Here is a 21,116-nt window from a genome sequence, read left to right as displayed (position 1 = left end):
TTCCCCATCACGACACGACTGGATCACATTTGTGAAGTTTCACATCAATTGGTGAAGCGGTTCCAAAGAAAACATTATTTAATATTTTCATCAATCCAATAAGGTTGTCAAACCATGTGACTTCTGACGTCACATGTGTAAAGTTTCGCCTCGATCTGTTCGGCCACTTCAAGAGGGTAACAATCAAAACTGGGTTCCATCCAAACCACAAAACAAAGTTTCCTTCAGTGAACGTCCACTTACGGCAATCTTGTTCATCACTTCCATCGTCACAGTCAGATCGGCCGTCACAACGCAAGGATGCAGTCACACAGTCCCCATCTTGGCATTTGAAATGGGTCTTCTCATCACAAGGAAAATCTACACAAAGGTCAAAGTTCATGTTTCAGCCTTTAACGTCCAATTAAAATATTCTATCAACATGTAAAACTCCATCAAAATCTGCAGAGGATGTGTGTGTGTGTGTACGTGTGTGTGTACGTGTGTGTAAGTATGTGTGTGTGTATGTGTGTGTGTGTGTGTATGTGTGTATGTGTGTGTATGTATGTGTGTATGTGTGTGTAAGTGTATGTGTGTATGTATGTGTGTGTAAGTGTAAGTGTGTGTGTGTGTATGTGTGTGTATGTGTGTGTGTATGTGTGTGTAAGTGTATGTGTGTTTGTGTGTATGTGTTTGTATGTATGTGTGTGTATGTGTGTATGTGTGTGTGTATATGTGTGTGTGTGTGTGTGTGTGTATGTGTGTCTGTATGTGTGTGTGTCTGTATGTGTGTATGTGCATGTGTTTGTGTATGTGTGTGTATGTATGTGTGGGTAGGTGTGTGTGTGTGTGTATGTGTGTGTGTGTGTATGTGTGTATGTGTATGTGTGTGTGTATGTGTGTATGTGTGGGTAGGTGTGTGTGTGTGTGTATGTGTGTGTGTGTGTATGTGTGTATGTGTATGTGTGTGTGTATGTGTGTATGTGTATGTGTGTGTGAGGGCACTCAAGGTCATGAGCAATTACAATCCGAACTCGCACAACCAGAACCACTCTCGTCCCACGCGGGTGTGGGAGGAGTTCAGCGCACACCCGGACAGCACAACACACCACGAGCACATGGAATGACAGAACTCACTGAAACCCAAAACGAAAACCAGTTGGATTACAAAGGAGAAATATCCCAACCACATTATTCGGGAAAACATCCCTTGTGCTGGAAGGAGACAATGAGAGGCCACAGAACCATTAAAGAGAATAAGGGTGAAGATGCTCGATAAAAACACGAAACCTGAGATTCAACAAGAAAAAAAAAAAACGAAAACACAACGAGCTGGACAAGACCAATCGACCTGAAGCAAACGACACTGTAACTGCACTGTTCCTGATTGGTCAAAGAACACCACGTGTGTTATGCATGAGGATTCCAGCAAACAAGACTTGACCAATCAAGTTTGTGAGGTACATCATGCTGCATCGCGAATCCTCGGCGGCACGTGATACCATTGGACCAATCACGTTCGGCGATGTACCTCGTGCTGCATTCTGACAAACTGGATCAGAACGAGCTTTGATTGGTCAAAGTAGTGGAGGGTGGTGATAACCTCTGAGGGATGGTCATGACCAAGGAGGAAAAGCGATGCGTCGTTTTGATTGGTTAAAAAGTGGAGGAACGGAAGGAATTCTTCTCCTCGGATCCACGAACAACACACAGATATCTGTTTCATAACCCGAATCACTTCACTGCGTCATTAATAATAATATTTTCTCCTTATATTAATTTGTATGATCTTTTTATGATCAACGTTAAAAAGTTTAGTGACAACTTTCGACATTTTCTTCATCCGCGAGTCTTCATCGATATTTGTGAAAATGTGATTTCCGTGGGAATGTGACGTCACTGTGAACGGCTGTCCTGGTCACGCGGTGGTGCCGCATCGCGAAGCAACCACTCAATGTGACGTTCAGTCCTTTTCCAACTGCAATGGTCGACAAGGCTGGACCTGAACTTGTGATGAATCTCAAGAAATCGGTAAACTTCGAAAGTAGGGATGGCCCGGACACTCCATTGTCTCAACAAAACAGAAATACTCAAAAAGATCCACCAAGATAGAACTAAAAACCGATCAATTAGCGACCAGTCACGTGTGGAGAATCCCTCATCCGATCACACTCATTAGACTTTGGGACATCATCGCTGAACAAGAACAATGAGACCCATCAGGGCCCGTTTGTCATTTCTTGCTCGCCTGTTCGAAGAACAGAGAGCTATAGCGATACCCCCGGTGTGAGCATGAAAATGTTAAAATTTTTGGTGCAAGTTATTTTTTCCTTTCTCATGTTTTTATCTAGCACACTATTTTTTATACGCCCGATACATATATATATATATATATATATATATATATATATATATATATATATATATATATATATATATATATATATATGTATATGTATATATATATATATATATATATATATATATATATATATATATATATATATATATATATATATATTGTTGGTTGACGAAATTCGCAAACCACCATTCAGGTCCCTTAGGTGAGATATCTCGGTAAGTATATGTGTAGTTAGGCCCAAACCCGTTGTTTAGAGGGAATAAATGTCATTCATGCGGGCTGCGACCCTTTTAGATAGCCGTTTTTCTTTTACTATCTTTATTTTGGACCAGCCGCCATTACTACCACCACCAACCACGTCTCAACAGCCATCACACAACAACCACCAACCGCAACGCCGCTTCACAACAACAGCCACGACCTTTACCGTCACAACTCGCCCTCGCAACCATCGCATCACCGTCATTCCCACCCCGCTTGTGGGCACCGATACTGGACTCGTGCAGGGCGCGCACCGAGCAGGGGTGCAAAAGCGCCGGCCTTTCCGAAGAAAACGGATCAAAAACGACTCACGCCCACTTCTGTTCCGTCCTATCGGTGAGCGTGGGGCGATTTGGCCCCGCCTCCAGGTACGTTGGAGTGTGGTCGCTATATGCAAATTCATGGATCAAAAAGCATTCACGCCCACTTTTCCTCGGTCCAATGGGGAGCCAGTTAGAGGTGAAGGGTCGGAGGTAAAGGGTCGAAGGTGAAGGAGCGAGGCCACGGGGGATAAAAACGACCGCGTTCGTCAGTCAAGAGGAGTTGTCGGTGGAGCTGGGAAGAAGTGGTAGTAGTCAGAGTGAAGAGGACAGAGCTGTGGAGAGGTGGCGGCGGCGAAGACGGTCGAGGGGGTGCTCGTGTCGGAGTCGGGGAGCTGCGGAGGGAGAGGCCGGCGGCGCGACCGAGGTCGTGGTGGAGACGCTCGTCGCGGGACCCGAGACAGGGAGATATCCTCCATCCCCCGAGCATCAACAACCCCCTCCTGTTTCCCCCCGCGCTGAGATAGTGCGAGAAGGGGGGCCCGTCCCCACCCCATACCAGGCAGTCCCAGCGAGGCCCGCGGAGTCAGGGCGCCAGCGCCATTTTGCGGCTCATCACCAGACGGGTAGGCCCGACGCGGTCTCGGCCCCAGGCCCGCCTCATCCTTGAGGGTGGTCCTTTTCTTTTGCTTTGGGTATATGTGTTGTCGGCGCCGTCTGTGAAGTAAAACTGCATAAGTGTTGCCGTGTGCTCGCGTAGTCGGTAATAGATCTGCATTGTGTTTCTCTTTTATATTTGCTTTTTGTGTAATATTGTGTATCTTCTTCTTTTACATTTGCTTTTGGTGTAATTGTATATGTGTGCTTTCCGTTCATCGTGAAATAAATGTGCTTTATGTTGAACTGTTTTCCCGCTTCGCTTCGTCTTTTCTCTAATTGAATCTCCATCTTACTTCACGTAAAGGGTTGGTCGTGGGCTAAAACGCCCGATAATTAATCGAACCGTCGAGGCTGACGATAACACCGCTCGGTTATCCCGATAGTACGGAACGGGTCGCTTAAAGTGGCCCGTGTCCGAAGTCGACCTGCGGCGAGGTGCGATCGCCCGGTCTACCCTCCGTGTGGGTACTTAGGTAGGTCGAATTTGGCGAGCAACCCTATCCCACGCGGGGGGGGCGATTGGCACGATCGTGGTGAGGCCGAAAGGTCCACCCGTGACTAGTTCCCGGCGTTAGTCCGAGAGGGTCACGACGGGATTGTCCGTCCGGTGGGCGACGTGCCGCGATTCGAGTTACGTGGCCGTTCGCACGCCGGCGGGCGCGAATCTGCAACAATATATATATATATATATATATATATATATATATATATATATATATATATATATATATATATATATATATATATATATATATATATATATATATATATATATACACTAGCTGAAACCCCGTCACAGACGGATTCTGTTCATTCAACCATCCTCACCAGCTCACACACACTCGAGGGACATGGACTGGACAGGGTGTGCTTGCCCCCGCCTCCTCATACCCCACCCCTGCCACATTCCCCTCCCACCCCATTCAATCTGCTTACCGCCGCCCAAAAATGTAATTACCCCAGCCCCGCCTCTTCACTCCCCGCATCTTCACTCCCCGCCCCCGTCTTTTGATTCCCCGCCCCCTTGCCCCCTTGTCCATCCCCTCACACTCAACTCCGCCTCATTCAACCCAGCCCCCCCCCCATTCCCCCCCCCCTCCCCTCCCGCTTTCAATTTGCTTACCTCCACCCAAAAATTTGCTTACCTTGCCCCCCACTTTTTCACTCCTCGCCCCCATCTCAACGAAAAGTGTTTATTCTGCTTCAGAGTTGAAAGTTGACTCTTGCCACTCTGTGCGATGCACTGTTACAGGTACGAAGTTTCTTTCAGTCCAGGTCACAGTACCGAGAAAAACGTGACGCGACCGCTTGGAGGAGCACCAAATTGGTCCTTCAGTTTTAATATATATATATATACTTTATAAATGTCAGTCCTTCTGTCTGTCTGTCTGTCTGTCTGTGTCTGTCTGTCTGTCTGTTTGTTTGTAACCAATAAGCTCCTTGACCAGTGAACAAATCTTGATAAAACTTTACACACATATAGACCGAACATTCAGCTCCTGGATGCGCTCAGTGGCTTTCCATAAAAATGAAAAAAAATATGAATAAAAAATTTCTTCCCCATCAAAAAAGGCTTTCGAATAGTGTGCCGGCGTATTAATCGTAACAAAAGGGTGAATTTAATGGTTTAAAACGCTCGAGTTTTTTGAAATACAAATGTTCGTATTCGTTGACTTTTTAAACATACACATTCTCCTCCTGTTATTTGAATTCTCGAACTACACGCGCACGGCAACAGCTAACTGCTGATTCATCTGCTCATGAAAGAGCCAGGCAAGCGGAGTCAGCTGCGGAGAGAGAGAGAGAGAGAGAGAGAGAGAGAGAGAGAGAGAGAGAGAGAGAGAGAGAGAGAGAGAGAGAGAGAGAGAGAGAGAGAGAGAGAGAGAGAGAGAGAGAGAGTCGTCTTACTGCTGATATATCTGCTCATGAACGAGCCAGGCAAGCAGAGTCGGCTGCAGAGAGAGAGAGAGTCGTCTTACTGCTGATAGATCTGCTCATAAAAGAGCCAGGCAAGCAGATTCAGCTGCAGAGAGAATCGTCTTACTGCTGATATATCTGCTCATGAAAGAGCCAGGCAAGCGGAGTTGGCTGCAGACAGAGAGAGAGAGAGAGTCGTCTTACTGCTGATAGATCTGCTCATGAAAGAGCCAGGCAAGCGGAGTCGGCTCCAGAGAGAGAGCGTCGTCTTACTGCTGATATATCTGCTCATTAAAGAGCCAGGCAAGCGGAGTCGGCTGCAGAGAGAGAGTCGTCTTACTGCTGATATATCTGCTCATGAAAGAGCCAGGCAAGCGGAGTTGGCTGCAGAGAGAGAGAGAGAGCGTCGCCTAACTGCAAATAGAGCGTCACACCGACGGGCGAGAGAAGCACAAAACTCACGTTCCAGCTTTCTCGGTTCGGGTTTTGGCAGGACATTAAGGGTAGTTACCACTGCTGCTAGAAACATTGAGTGGCTCAAGGCCACCTTCAACTATGACCTCTCTGATGATTACGGCAGCATAAAGCCTTCCTTCCATAAATCTGAGGAATAATAGCAGCTAGTATACATATATATATTGTTGTGGTTACCAAATTCGCAAACCACCATTCAGGTCCCTTAGGTGAGGTATCTCGGTAAGTGCATGTGTAGTTAGGCCCAAACCCGTTGTCTAGTGGGAATACATGTCATTTATGCGAGCTGCGACTCTTCAGGATAGCCGTTTTTCTTTTACTATCTTTATTTTGGACCAACCGCCATGATTACCACCACAACCACAACATCAACCACCAACCACAACACCGCTTCACCACAACCGCCACGACCTTCACGTCACACCTCGCAACCGTAGCATCGCCACCGTTCTTGCCCCGCTGTGGGTACCGGTGTTGGACTCGTGCAGGGCGCACGTTGAACAGCGTGTACAAAATCACGGATTTTGTGCTTCAAAAACGGATCAAAAACGACACACGCCCACTTTTTGCCGTCCAATCGGTGAGCGAGGGGCGATTTGGCCCCGCCTCCAGAACGATCGATATATGCAAATTTGTGGATCAAAAAGCCTTCACGCCCACTTTTTCTCGGGCCAATGGGGAGCGAGGTGAAAGGTCAAAGGGAGGGGGTCAAAGGCGAAGCTACGGGGGATAAAAGGACCGTGTTCGTCAGTCAGAGCAGTGTGGAAGTCTGGAGCCCGAAGCCTGCAGTAGCTGGAGAAGCTGAAGAGAGTCGAACGAGGAGAGCCCAAAGAAGAGTCCAGGGTGGAGAGTCCAGAGGCGGAGAGGCGGCAGCGGCGAAGGCAGACGAGGGGGTGCTCGCGACGGTGCCGGGAGCTGCACGCCCGAGGAAGGCCGGCAGCGCGACCTGGCCGAGGTGGAGACGCACACCAGGGATAATAAAGATCCTCTATACCCCGAGCATCAGCAACCCCCTCCTGTTTCCCCCCGCGCTGAGATAGTGCTACCAAGGGGGCCCCTTTCCCACCCCCTGCCAGGCACTGTCCGCGAGGCCCGCGGAGTGAGGCGCCATCGCCGCTCCGCGTCTCATCACCAGACGGGTAGGCGCGACCCGGTCTCGGCCTCAGGCCCGCCTCATCCTTGAGGGTATTTCTTTTCCTTGGTTTTGGGTATGTGTTGTCGGCGCCGTCTGTGAGGTAGAATTGTATAAGTGTTGCCGTGTGCTCGGTAGTCGTTATTAGCTCTGCATTGTTTTCGCTTTTATATTTGCTTTTTGTGTAAATGGAATTGTGTTTTCTTTTTTTTGTGTGCATTTGGTGGAATTGTATTTGTGTGCTTCCCGTGTGCCGCGAATAAATGTGCTTTAATGTTGAACTGTTCTCCCGCTTCGCTTCGTCTTTTCCTCCATTGAATCCTCATCTTGCTTCACGTAAAGGGTTGGTAGTGGGCTGAATACGCCCGATAATTAATCGAACCGTCGAGGTCGACGATAACACCGCTCGGTTATTCTGATAGTACGGAACGGGTCGCTTAAGTGGCCCGTGTCCGAAGTCGACCTGCGGCGAGGTGCGATCGCCCGGTCTACCCTCCGCGTGGGTACTTAGGTAGGTCGAATTCGGCGAGCAACCCTATCCCACGCGGGGGCTGATTGGCTCGATCGCGGTGAGACCGAAAGGTCCACCCGTGACTGGTTCCCGGCGTTAGTCCGAGAGGGTCACGACTGGATTGTCCGTCCGGTGGGCGACGTGCCGCGATTCGAGTTACGTGGCCGTTCGCACGCCGGCGGGCGCGAATACCGCAACAATATATATATATATATATATATATATATATATATATATATATATATATATATATATATATAAATATATATATATGTATATATAAATATAAATATATATATATATATACATAAATATATTGTTGCGAATTCACGCCCGCCGGCGTGCGATCGGCCGCTCGACTCGAATGGCGGCCTTCTCGCCCACCGGAACGGACAATTCTGTTGTGACCCTCTCGGAACAACGCCGGGAGCTAGTCATGGGTGGGGGTTTAACTCCACCACGACCGTGCCAATTGCCCACCCGCGCAGGATAGGGTTGCTCGCCAAATTCAATCTACCTAAGTACCTGTGCGGATGGTCGACTGGGCGATCGTACCTCGCCGCAGGCCGACTCCGGACACGAACCGCTTAAGCGGTCCGTTCCGTGCGATTGGGATAACCGAGCGGTGTTATCGTCGGCCTCGACGGTTCCGATTAATTATCGGGCGTTTTAAGCCCACTACGAACCCTTTTACGTGAAGCAGGATGGAGGGTCAATAAAGAAAAGACGAAGCGAAACGGGAAAACAGTTCACACAATGCACATTTATTACGCGACACACGGAAAGCACACATATACAGCCAAACAGTCAGAATGCACCTATATCAGGAAAACAAAAGAAACAACGACGCAGAGTTACAACCGAATACGCGTATACATGGCAACACTTACACAGTTCTACTTTACAAGACACGGCGCCGACACACATTTACTCAAAAGCAAAGGAAAGAAGGCACCCTCATAGACAAGGGGGCAGACGGGCCTGTTGGCCAATATGTGTGCGGGACCTGAAGGAGCGGCCAGGTCCGCGAGACCGGGTGGATCCTACCCGCGTCCTCGTGGCGCATTGGCGGACGAGCCACAGACGTGGCCGCGTGGCTGTGCCCCGACTCCGTGCTCCTTCGTGGGTTTCTTTGGCACGACGTTTGGAGTGGGGTGGGAACGGGGCCCCCTTGGTTGCACTATCTCAGCGCGGGTGAAAAGGGGGAATTGTTGATGCTCTGGGGGAAGGAGAATGGCTGGCTGGCTTAGGTCCCGCGACGAGCGATCTCCCCCCGCGACCTCGTCGCCGACCACCGTCCTTCTCGCCTCGGACCCGAGCTCCTTTGCCTCTTCCCCCAACTCTCCTCAGCCGACTGCAGAACCCAACTCGATGCCTTCGCCACCCGACTCCACTCTCTGCCACACTCCGCCCGATGACTCTCTTACCAAAACTTTCACTCTCTGCCAAAACTCTCTGCGATTCTCTGCTACGATTCGCCTTGCGCTCGGCGTTTTATAGGCCGGCAGGAGAACCAATATGCAAATTCTAGGATCAGGGGAGGTTTACGCCCACTTTTCCTCCATCCAATGGGCGAGCGTGGCTCCGCCCCCGATCGGACGAGCGGTTCCCAAGTTCTGGCCATTTTACTGCTTTTTCAGTGTTGAAAAGGTGTATATATGGCAGCTGAAGGTGTCGTTCCACCTTCTCACCTTATCATGCAAATTTTTCCCCAAATTATGAATAACCGGACGATCACCGGTCCAATCGGATTGAAACTTGCTAGGAATATTGCTGGGGACCCGCGGATGTGCCTTTTCGAGGTTTGATATCAATCGGATGAGCGGTTCCCAAGTTACGGCCATTTATCTGTCGACCAATGACAAGACACGGTGCTATGACGTCACAATTAATGTTTATTTATTTATTTTTGCACGATTGACGGTCCGATCTGATTGAAACTTGCCAGGAATATTGCTGGGGACCCGCTGATGTGCCTTTTCAAGGTTTGATATTAATCGGACAAGCGGTTCCCAAGTTACGACCATTTATCTGTCGACCAATGACAAGACATGGTGCTATGACATCACGAATCACGTGAGAAGGAAGTGTATATTCATTTATTTATTATCTTGCCAAAACGAAGTTAGTAAAGATATGTTCGTCAGCTTGTATGTTTTTTTGTTTGTTTGTTTGTTTGTCTGTAATCACGTATAAAAAAATTCTGCAGAGCACAGTTATCATTGGAAATTTTTGTAACTTCGCATATCAGAGGCCTATAGAGGTCCCTTTCAGTGCACAAAATTTTGAAGGTCAAGGTCAAAGGTCAAGGTCACTTTGTCGCAAATCAGGGGAGTCGACGAAACCCTTATTTTTTGAGTAATTTTGATCGGATTGTCTTCAAACTTCAAGGGAATATAGTTCATGGTCTGGCGCTCAGCTGATTAATTTTTGGTGGCGATTGGCCTTGACCTTCATGGTTAGCGCCTGAGGTCAAACATATTTGACCCCAAGGTCAAATTTTGAAATCTTAGATACCATATCGAGTAACACCTCATATGAAAGCGCTTGATAAGTGCTTTCCAGATCTGTCAAAAGTTTGATGCTATGACGTCATTTGATGACGTCATGACGAAAAAACGGATTTTTCATGAAAATTTTATTTTTTTATTTGTCTGTAATCACATATAAAAAATTCTGCAGAGCACAGTTATCATTGGAAATTTTTGTAACTTCGCATATCAGAGGCCTATAGAGGTCCCTTTCAGCGCATAAAAATTTGAAACTCAAGGTCAAAGGTCAAGGTCACTTTGTCGCAAATCAGGGGAGTCGACGAAACCCTTATTTTTTGAGTAATTTTGATCGGATCATCTTCAAACTTCATGGGAATATAGTTCATGGTCTGGCGCTCAGCTGATTAATTTTTGGTGGCGAGTGGCCTTGACCTTCATGGTTAGCGCCTCAGGTCAAACATATTTGACCCCAAGGTCAAATTTTCAAGTTTTAGGAAGCATATCGTATAGTACCTCAAATTGAACACCTCAATGAGTGCTTTCTAGATATGTCAAGCTTGAGACATTATGACGTCATTTGGTGACGTTATGAGACAAACGCATATTTTTCATGGTTACTCTGTAGAATGATTCTCATCGGAATCTCTCATAGGCAGATATTCCTCAAGGAGTCGCTCCTGGTGAATAGCAGCTCTGTTCACCTCAGTGTGACCTTAAAGAAGTCACACGTGGTCACCTTTTGGCAAGATAGGGTCACCCTGAGGGTGACATTGGTGTAGTTATTTATTTTATTTTCTTTGCACGATTGACGGTCCGATCTGATTGAAACTTGCCAGGAATATTGCTGGGGACCCGCGGATGTGCCTTTTCGAGGTTTGATATTAATCGGACGAGCAGTTCCCAAGTTACGGCCATTTATCTGTCGACCAATATCTGTGAGAGAGGGGGAGGGAGAGGGGGGATGAGAGTGGGGGCGAGAGAGGAGGGGGAGAGAGGAAGGGCGAGACTCGGGGGGATAGGGGGCAAGAGAGGGGGAGAGAGAGGGGGGCGAGAGAGGTGGTGAGAGTGGTGGGGGGCGAGAGAGGGGGAATGAGAGTGGGGGCGAGCGAGGAGGGGGTGAGAGGAAGGGCGAGACTCAGGGGAGAGAGGAGGGCAGGAGAGGGGGTGAGAGAGAGGGGTGGGAGTGGGGACGAGAGAGAGAGCAAGAGAGGGGAACGGGAGAGGGGGTGTGAGAGGGAGTTGTGAGAGGGGGTGGCAGTGGGGGCGAGAGAGAGGGGCGAGAGAGAAGGGCGAGAGAGAGGGGCGAGAGAGGAGGAGGGAGAGAGGAGGGGCGAGACTTGGGGTGAGAGAGGGGGAGAGAGAGGGGGAGAAAGAGGGGGAGAGAGAGGGGAAGAGAGGAGCGGTGAGACTCGGGGTGATAGAGGGGGAGAGAGAGAGGGAGGGAGGGGGGCAAGAGAGGGGAGGGAGAGAGGGGAGGTGAGAGAGAGGAGGTGAGAGAGAGGGGGCGTCACAATTCAAGAGAGGGGGAGAGAGGAGGGGGCTAGAGAGGAGGGGGCGAGAGAGGGGTGGCGAGAGAGGAGGGGTGAGAGAGGAGTGCGAGACGAGGGGGGAATGAGGGGAGGCGAGAGAGAGGGGGCGTCACAATTCTTCTTCGTTTGATATGACGTCACAATTGACGCTGGAGACCTGAGTATGTTTCCCAGGTGTTTCCCAAGTTATGGCCATTTTTGATACGGTTGGTCCGATCTCATTGAAATAATGCCCCAATCCAGTCGTCGTTTATGCACCTTCGGGCCTGCCCCTACGGGCCCGTACTAGTATTAAAAATATATAAAATTTTTTTTAAAAACACTCGTACAAATAGTGCAGGACCCTGTCGGGCCACTCCACAGAGTTTCGTGAAACAACTAACACCGGTGAAATTACAGAACATTCCAATGGCACGAAAATTAGAAAATAATAAAAAAATGATGAAGTTTCACATTCAAGTAGAATTCACAACCAGGGTCAGGGAGTCGACGGTGACATTTCACAGTCGAAAGGCCAAAAGAGAAACACCATAATATACGACTTGGTCAACCTTGCAGCATCTTCAGTGTTGTTCTTCATTCACTACAGCCATCTGAAAACAAAACAAAATGTTCAGAAAAGTGCCTGACAGGTATTGATAAACCTTGTTAATAAAGAACGTATATTACATCATGGTACGTGTGGTCATCTGGAGATGAACGGTCCACTTTAAACTCTTCATCATCTGGAGTCTCCCTGTATACAGGGTTCTCAAACCGTGTCGTTTTGACTTCCAGGAGCAGACGTTTGCGGAAAATGTAGAACCCAGTAGCGCAAGCCAGAACAAGCACTGGAGGAGCAGTTTGTTCAGATCAGCTGTGAAATTTCATCGATCACTTGCATGGAAGCACATTGACAAATCAATGGAGATTGTCGGAACCATGGATGGAATAAAATATACTTACGTAGTGGGACATTTACAGCAGCTGCTGCTGGAGAAGAGTTGTTTACCTTTCCTTGAAGAGCAGGTTCAGCTGAAAAGTAAGAACGCAATGAATGCTGGGAGTAAAGGATGGCTCGTTTCATGCATTGCCAAATGTCATCAGCAAATGCTGCAGGTTGGATAACGGGTGGAAGCTCGAATAAATAAATAAATAATAATATTGGAATGCAAACTCTAAACATGATTAAAACAAAGTCGAACGTCCAGTCATTGAGTTAGAACGACATGGTGTGGACAAGCAAATCAAACGTCAATACAACCCATCAACATCCTGTTCTCCAAAATTAAACCGACAAACCTGTATGGGGAATTGGGAGGATGGTGATACGTGGTGGCTTGGATATTGCAGGTACGACTCTCCGCACAGGTGCAAGAGTCGTCTCACCTGTGGTGCCAGGTGCAAGAGTTGTCTCACCCGTGGTGCCAGGTGCAAGAGTCGTCTCACCCGTGGTTCCAGGTGCAAGAGTCGTCTCACCTGTGGAGCCAGGCGACATGTTCAATTCTTGGATCAAATAGTAAAAGGATTAAAAGCTCCTGTTAGACATTTTACAAACTTCAATTCGAGCTTTTAAACCGAGGAAAAGTAAACATGATACGTTTCATTGTCGATGTCATGCCGGGAGTTTTCCTGGGAATGTCAGTGGGTGGTGCAAGTGCAAGCTCACCTTCACCTGTTGATGCACATGTTGGAATAAATATGAGATCATGACAATGAACCAAACACAATTCATGGTCTCCACTAAGGGGGAAAGCTCGGAAGGGGTGGAGGAGAGCGAGGCCTCACGACACATCACTATACACTCCGGGAGTCTCATAAAACAGAGGGAGTAGTGGGGAGGGGAAGGGGGTGTTCTGGACATGCGTTTGATCGGAGGACGTGGGGAAAAGAGAGCGGTGAGGGGGGGAGTGATCTTCTCATGCCAACATTAGTACAGGATTGAGTGAAATTTATCCGCACCAGTGTTTGTGCCTTTATTTAATTTCCGCACATACGATAACCTCTCGAATATCTTGGTAACCTGAGAGACGAATTGTGGAATTGATCCGAGCAGCAGCTCTGATTGATAAAAAGAAACAAACACAAACAAACAACTTTCATTTGTCCAATTCGTACATTCTTTGACCCCTGTTCCTCTCCTCGACCCCCAGAGAGTTGTCTGGTGGTGGAGAGGGTGTCGGAGGAGGATAGCTTGCATGAGGAGAAAAGAAGGCATTGTGAGGGGAGGGAAGGCAAGGCAGCCTCAGGGGAGGGGAAGGTAGCCTGATGGAAGGGGGAGGCAGCGTGAAGCAGTGTGACGGGAAGAGAAGGCAACCGAAGGGGAATGGAAGGCAGAATGAGGGGAAGGGAATGCAGTGTAAGAGCAAGTCAAGGAAGTGTTCGGGGATTAATGGCAGCATAGGAGGGTATTCCAATCGTGATAAAACACATCCAGACAGAAATGTATTCTTTGTAACCGCCGTGTTCTAAATAAAACCACGAGAGAGCATTTCAATACGAAATCCCAAACCCATACCATCGACCTGGCAAAGGACTGCTGGCATATTAACACCCCCCCATAAACGTTTCCCAAAACTCCTCACAGTCCATGGTAAACGTGCACCGGGAATCAGCTTAAGAAATAATCTCAACCAATGAATGCACAGCATCTTTACCACAATCAATCTCATCGGCTCCGTTATTGCAATCTTCGTCCCCATCGCACAGCCAAACCTTTGATATGCACTGACTTCTCACTCGACCACCACATGCAAACTCCGTCGGAAGGCAGCTGCTCTTATTGTCTGAAACAAAAGCATTGTCAGGCATCCCCATCACAACTATTGAAGCAAGACCACAGATCTGTTTTGTTTTTGTAATGAAGGTGGGAAAAACCAACAAAAAACCAGGCTGATGAGCTCAAAGATAGTCACAGCACCAACAAAGAGATCATGTTGATATGCTTAACGAAAAATATGGGATAATTAAACTCCATATTAGAATATAAAACAGGACTTGAACTTACTACAGGTTGCTGGATCTTCATCAGATCGGTCAGTGCAGTCCACCTCTCCATCACAAACAAAATTTGAAGGTAAGCATTCACCTCCACCACAAACAAAAGTATGAGGCGGACAAGTGTGAGAAACTGCATAATCCACAACAAAAAGAAAACAAGAAAAATATCAATCAGAGATTGCACACCCTTACCAGGAATTGTGTTGTGTGGTATTTATGCACTGGTGTGTTACGTAGTTAATAAGAGATGTAATGAGAACTTCCATTTTATAACTGCTGGCAGTGATGACCGTGTACCAAGCCGGGTACCAAGCCGGCCAGGTACCAAGCCCGGTACCAAGCAGTGCTGCTTTGATGGGACACCTGACCCTGACCCATGAAGTTTTTATTATTATTCAATTTAATTTGGAATGAGATGAAAATAAATCAATGCAAATGGAAGACCAAATCGGTACAGTCCTTCATTACAGTCATCAGAATCCAATCCAGTTCATTGGGACCATACTCTGCAGAGAGCATCAGTGCTGTCAAAGTAGTCTCCTGTCCTGGACGGGTCACCACTTCAACACAGGATACTTGAACAGCTCAATCATCCCAACAAGCTGGTACTCAGGTTGCTGACCTCAGAAGGATGGCAGGCTGAGTCAACCCCATCTCGCATTAATTGCACAGCCAAGCATACATTGCAATAGTATGCAATTAATAGATGTATGTGTGGTCAGGGTGCACCTAGTGTAATTCATACACGTATATGGTCTTATGGGTCTAAGGATCTTCAAGGTCTTATGGGTTTTTGTGGTCTCAAAGGATTTTAGGGTATTAAAGGGTCTTCAGGATCTTGATAGCCTTAAAGGGTGTTAGGGGTCTCAAGAGGTCTTTGGGTTCTTAAGGGTGTGTAAAGGGTGAGGTGGTGAATGAAAATACCCTGAGGACAATCCCTGGATCAGACTTGGTCTGTGTGTTAAATGTGGTGGTTGCCAGCCCAGCGGTCTTTGCAAAAAACGTGAACATACAAGCAGACGACAAATTTTATTGATGAGATGACACTTTGAACCTCAACAGAAATAGCAAGTTCGAACATTCCAATGGACATCTTGTGTGTTTTATATCCAGTCTGGCACCCTGCCTTGCTCTTTACAAACTGGCAACCCATTTCGTGCCCACAAATTGATTTGTTGACGTATTGTTACGAATCTGGAACCCATGAGCACTCAACATTCAGGTCCCCATAGCTCAATTATTTCAATTAGTAAATGTGGAAAGATAGCTGCTTTCCCCGATGTCTAATAGGAATTAAGTGTGCATGTGCTGCGAAGTTATTCTATAGATAAGATTTTTACACTTATAACAACAACAACAACAACAACACGCCTTCACCTCGCTTCCTCAACCCAACGCCATCGCGTTCGCGGTGGGCGGACTTCAAGAAGGGACCTTGCGGCGGCTCTCAGGGAGATGCGAGCAAGTTTGCTGTCGGTCGGCCAATGGGCGCAGAGCGAGCTCCAAGAGAAACAGAGCCTCTTTGGGGGGGCGGAGAATCGAGACGCCCCGACACGCCCACGGACCAATCATGGAGAGATGACCGATTTCCCCCCGGCGAATGAGGCGTGCGGAGAAGTGAGACATGTCCCCCCCCACACCGCCCCCAACGAAAAAGAGGGAAGAAATAGACGGGACGGCACAGTTATCTGGTTTCTGGTCTCGTCTCGTCGCTGGCTTCTGGTCTCGTCTCGTCGCTGGCTTCTGGTCTAATCTGGTCGCTGGCTTCTGGTCTCATCTGGTCGCTGGCTTCTGGTCTCATCTGGTCGCTGGCTTCTGGTCTCATCTGGTCGCTGGCTTCTGGTCTCGTCTCGTCGCTGGCTTCTGGTCTCGTCTCGTCGCTGGCTTCTGGTCTCGTCTCGTCGCTGGCTTCTGGTCTCATCTGGTCGCTGGCTTCTGGTCTCATCTGGTCGCTGGCTTCTGGTCTCATCTGGTCGCTGGCTTCTGGTCTCCTCTCGTCGCTGGCTTCTGGTCTCGTCTCGTCGCTGGCTTCTGGTCTCGTCTCGTCGCTGGCTTCTGGTCTCGTCTCGTCACTGACTTCTGGTCTCGTCCCACCGCTGGCTTCTGATCTCGTCTCGTCGCTGGCTTCTGGGCTCGTCTCGTCGCTGGCTTCTGGTCTCGTCTCGTCACTGGCTTCTGGTCTCGTCTCGTCGCTGCCTTCTGGTCTCGTCTCGTCGCTGGCTTCTGGTCTCGTCTTGTCGCTGGCTTCTGGTCTCGTCTCTGGCTTCTGGTCTCGTCTGGTCGCTGGCTTCTGGTCTTGTCTCGTCGCTGGCTTCTGGTCTCATCTCGTCGCTGGCTTCTGGTCTCGTCTCGTCGCTGGCTTCTGGTCTCATCTGGTCGCTGGCTTCTGGTCTCATCTGGTCGCTGGCTTCTGGTCTCATCTGGTCGCTGGCTTCTGGTCTCATCTGGTCGCTGGCTTCTGGTCTCATCTGGTCGCTGGCTTCTGGTCTCCTCTCGTCGCTGGCTTCTGGTCTCGTCTCGTCGCTGGCTTCTGGTCTCGTCTCGTCGCTGGCTTCTGGTCTCGTCTCGTCACTGACTTCTGGTCTCGTCTCGTCGCTGGCTTCTGGTCTCGTCTCGTCACTGACTTCTGGTCTCGTCCCACCGCTGGCTTCTGATCTCGTCTCGTCGCTGGCTTCTGGGCTCGTCTCGTCGCTGGCTTCTGGTCTCGTCTCGTCACTGGCTTCTGGTCTCGTCTCGTCGCTGGCTTCTGGTCTCGTCTTGTCGCTGGCTTCTGGTCTCGTCTCTGGCTTCTGGTCTCGTCTGGTCGCTGGCTTCTGGTCTTGTCTCGTCGCTGGCTTCTGGTCTCATCTCGTCGCTGACTGCTGGTCTCGTCTCGTCGCTGGTTTCTGGTCTCGTCTCATCGCTGGCTTCTGGTCTAGTCTGGTCGCTGGCTTCTGGTCTCGTATCGTCTCTGGCTTCTGGTCTCGTCTCGTCGCTGGCTTCTGGTCTCGTCTCATCGCTGGCTTCTGGTCTCATCTCGTCGCTGGCTTCTGGTCTCGTCTCGTCGCTGGCTTTGGTCTTGTCTCGTCGCTGGCTTCTGGTCTCATCTCGTCGCTGGATTCTGGTCTCATCGCTTGCCGAAGGAGCGTGCTGGAGCCGGACGCTGCCCTCCATACCCGGTGCTTGCGGCGGCATCGAGCTGCGGGTTCAAGTCCAGCCGAGCCGGATCGTCAAGGGCCGCACGAGGCAGGAAGGTCCAAGATAGCTCTGGTTTCCAGCTCATCTTCCCTCGAGCTGGGAACCTTCAATAAAGACCTCGAGGTCCATCTTCTTTTGGGGTATTTGTGTGTGTGTGTGTGTCCTTGGGCCCCGTCTACAAGTAGAAACTGTTATGTGCCTGTGTTTGCTTGAACATTGACTGCATTTCTTACAGTCAATTTAACTCTGCTCTTGTGTGTTCCCTTGCCCACTTTATAAATAAATCCCCTGTTAAATGTTTCAGCTCGTTTCTGTGTTTCTTTCATTGGTTTAGCACGGTGCGTGTTGGGAAATTGGGAAGCGGCAAATTGTAACCTCGGGAACCATCCGCTCGGGTTACGCACGGTTCGAGCACGCTAACGGCTCGTTCCGCTCGAGCTCCGCCGAGGGTGAATTTCCCCGGTAGCTTGGACGACATGGGTATTTAGGTAAATTGAAATTGGCAATCAATCCTATCCCATGCGGTCGACCTATTGACGATCTTCAGTCCGATTACGGACCCATCGGCTCTGGAGTTATCCGGGGGACGACCTATAAATTCCGGGTGTTCGGTGGAGCCGACTCTACTGCTCCATCTAGCAGTCGTGCTCGCCGCCGAAACTCAGCCCCACAACAGTATTTCCTCCTGTAGAGAAATGGCTCGTTGTTCCACATCAAAAACATTGAAGCAAAAAGCAAAGATGAAGTCATCAGGAGGAACGTGGATGGGATTCACATTTCACATGCTGCTCCTCCACCCTCAACCCATCCAAGCACAGCGAAGTGAGCCTTATTTTTTTAAAAAAAGAAACAAGAACCCAGATCAAAAAATTAAATAATTCTGACTGCCAGACCATGCGTCCGATGAAGTTCAAATTTAAAACGTGTTCCCCATCACGACGAGATCACATTTGTGACGTTCCACATCAATTGATTAAGCGGTTCCAAAGAAAATAGATGTATGCGGTTGTGGAATTGATTAAGCGGTTGTGGAAATTCACAGAACATCATTCAGGTTCCCCAAAGATCAGTTATTTCGATAAGTTTGTGTTTCAGGTTGGGATCCCCCCCCCCTACCGATGTGTAAAGGACATTGTTCATGTGCTGGGCTCTGAATCTTTGGGGTAGTCATTTTTCTTTTGTATCTTTAATTTTAAAACATCGCAACAACGAAATCTCCTCGACAAACAACACCATCTCCGCGCCAAGCATCATCTCCTACAACGCGAACAAACATCGGAACCATCATCTCCTCCAAACGCGAACAAACAACATCAACCACCATCTTCTCCACGAACAACACCATCTCCGCACCAACCATCATCTCCTACAACGCGAACAAACATCGCAACCATCATGTCCTACAAACGCTCACAAACAAAGCGAGCCGATTTGCATATATGGATCACAGGACGGCTTCTCCGAAACCAACTAGTGACGTCGGACATGGGGTTTCCAGCAAGGCTTTCGAGGTCGGAGGTGAAGAGTGGGTGGGGCCCGGACTCGGGTGAGAGTTCAAGGGGAAGCTCGCCCCCACCTATAAAGGGCGGAGCTCACCCGGAGAGAGCAGAAGTCAGAGCTGTGGAGAGAAGTCGTCGTCGGGCGAGCAGTGCGAGTAGGGGCTTCGGAAGTCATTGCCAATCGGGAGGAGAAGCCAAAGTGCCAGCTGCGGTGGAGTCCAGCGAGTCGTCGGAGTCCGGGTAAGAAGAGCCAGTGGCAGCGGCGGAGCTTGGTGGTCCGGGAAAACGACCCTGACGGCGATTGAGCAGCGTCGTTGAGGTAGTGGACGGGTCATTAAAGAGCATCAACTCTAAAAGAGCCAAAGACCCGTTCACTCCTCCGAAAGCGTCGCCAGCCGGGCCCGACAAAAGGGCGCGATGAGAGCCGGACCACCGATGGGAACCAAGCAGCCACTCAAGCCGCTCGCTCAGCTGCTCAAGCCGCCTGGCCGCTCAAGCGACTGGCGCGATGCGACACAAGGGCCAAGCAGAGACACCAGGGGTCACCGACCCGAACACCTTCGAGCCGTCACAAGGGGCGGCCAGGTAACCTGCACGGTCTCTCGTGAGCCTTCGGTCATCCATGCTCCGAGTTGTAATAAAGGCTCACGGCCCGTTCCTTTTCTGGGTTTTGTATGAAAGTGTCCTGTGGCGCCTTGTCTTTATAAGTAGAAAGTGGATTTCTACTTTCTTTTAATTATAAGCAGATTTAAGTGATTGCCTAAACATAAGTGAATGGTCTATAGATATTCCTACATAGTCCTATATAGTGAATAGTCTATAGATATATAATACATGCCTGTACATAAGTGAATAGTCATCGGCTGTCGGCTTTGCTCGTGTCATTTCCCCTTCCCCTATTGAATGCTTGCTTGTTTAATGAATGCCACGTTGTTTGAAAGTAAAACTGCACGTTGCGTCCATTTCTTCCCATTGACTTCCACGGCGCGTTCTGGAAATTAGCAGGCTGTTAAAGCCAATAAAAGTGGTCATTTGGTCCGACGGAACTTGGTGATTAAAACCGCTCGGCATCGCACACGGAACGAGCGCGCGAAGCGGCTCGTTTCCGTACGAGTTCCGTCGACGTTTAAATTCTCGGTCCTTCTGTGTGCACGGATAATTAGGTATATCGAGATTCGGTGATAAACCCTGTACCACGTGGACAGAAGATTGGCAGTTTATGGTGCGTTAAGGCATCCGTTGCAGGTTTCCGGAGTTGTCCGGAAGCTCCGACTGAATGCCGGTTTTCGGCGGACGCTCGACTGCGGTTGTGCCGTAAGCGGTCGTGCGTGGTGTAGAACCGTTGAAATTCGTAACAATATGCTTAACGAAAAATATGGGATGATTAAACTCCATATTAGAATATAAAACAGTATTTGAACTCACCACAGGTTTTTGGAGCTTCATCAGATTGGTCAATGCAGTCCAAATCTCCATCACAAACCCAATATGAAGGTAAGCATCTACCTCCATCACAAACAAAATCATGAGGAATACAGGGGCGAGAAGCTGCATCATCCACAACAAAAAGAAAACAAGAAATAGATCAATGAGAGATTGCACACCCTCACCAGGAATTGTGTTGTGTGGTGTTTGTGTACTGGTGTGTTACGTCGTTAAGAAGAGATGGAATCATAACTATCATTTTATAACTGCTGGCAGTGATGACCGGGTACCAAGCCGGGTACCAAGCTAGGTACCAAGCCAGGTACCAAGCCAGATACCAAGCCAGGTACCAAGCTGTGCCGCTTTAATGGGACACCTGACACTCACCCATGCAGTTTTTTGTTATTATTCAATTTAATTTAGATTGAGATGAAAAGAAATCAATCCAAATGGAAGACC

The 21,116-nt window shown here is 48.8% G+C and overlaps 2 protein-coding genes across 12 annotated transcripts in view; both read right to left on the bottom strand.

Moving 5' to 3' along the window:
* LOC147008372 (uncharacterized) overlaps positions 1 to 21,116 on the bottom strand; it is a 218,111-nt gene that overhangs the window by 63,079 nt on the left and 133,916 nt on the right. For 4 of the 11 annotated variants that reach the window (XM_085864717.1, XM_085864719.1, XM_085864716.1 and 1 more), the window contains 3 exons: positions 20,658 to 20,780; positions 14,564 to 14,686; positions 14,214 to 14,342 (listed from right to left, as the gene is read on the bottom strand). The exons of 5 other annotated variants lie outside the window; for them this stretch is intronic. In XM_085864717.1, the coding sequence (XP_085720843.1) occupies positions 14,214 to 14,342; positions 14,564 to 14,686; positions 20,658 to 20,780 (375 nt within the window). Of the gene's footprint in view, positions 1 to 243; positions 361 to 1,116; positions 1,307 to 12,128; positions 12,154 to 14,213; positions 14,343 to 14,563; positions 14,687 to 20,657; positions 20,781 to 21,116 lie in introns of those variants that run through there. 2 more of the 11 variants (XM_085864726.1, XM_085864724.1) reach the window with 2 other exon arrangements.
* On the bottom strand, positions 11,519 to 14,137 carry LOC147008377 (uncharacterized). Its single transcript, XM_085865082.1, has 5 exons — positions 13,157 to 14,137; positions 12,859 to 13,035; positions 12,523 to 12,591; positions 12,247 to 12,407; positions 11,519 to 12,170 (listed from the first exon to the last, which is right to left on the bottom strand). Exons 1-5 carry the CDS (start codon positions 13,173 to 13,175, stop codon positions 12,141 to 12,143), a joined length of 456 nt encoding a protein of 151 aa, XP_085721208.1. The 5' UTR covers positions 13,176 to 14,137; the 3' UTR covers positions 11,519 to 12,140.

Source organism: Eptatretus burgeri, chromosome 19, assembly GCF_056783735.1.
Source record: "Eptatretus burgeri isolate ZD-2024b chromosome 19, Ebu_testis_v1, whole genome shotgun sequence".
NCBI classification, from domain to species: Eukaryota; Metazoa; Chordata; class Myxini; order Myxiniformes; family Myxinidae; genus Eptatretus; species Eptatretus burgeri.
This window is presented reverse-complemented; position numbering and strand designations above follow the sequence as displayed.

What these genes read in the sequence shown, in the direction of transcription:
- LOC147008377 (XM_085865082.1), bottom strand. An exon ending in TGCTGTAAATGTCCCACTAC is followed by an intron (nt 12,408 to 12,522) that starts GTAAGTATATTT and finishes CTGCTCCTCCAG; the next exon opens with TGCTTGTTCTGGCTTGCGCT. An exon ending in ATGACCACACGTACCATGAT is followed by an intron (nt 12,171 to 12,246) that starts GTAATATACGTT and finishes TTTTGTTTTCAG; the next exon opens with ATGGCTGTAGTGAATGAAGA.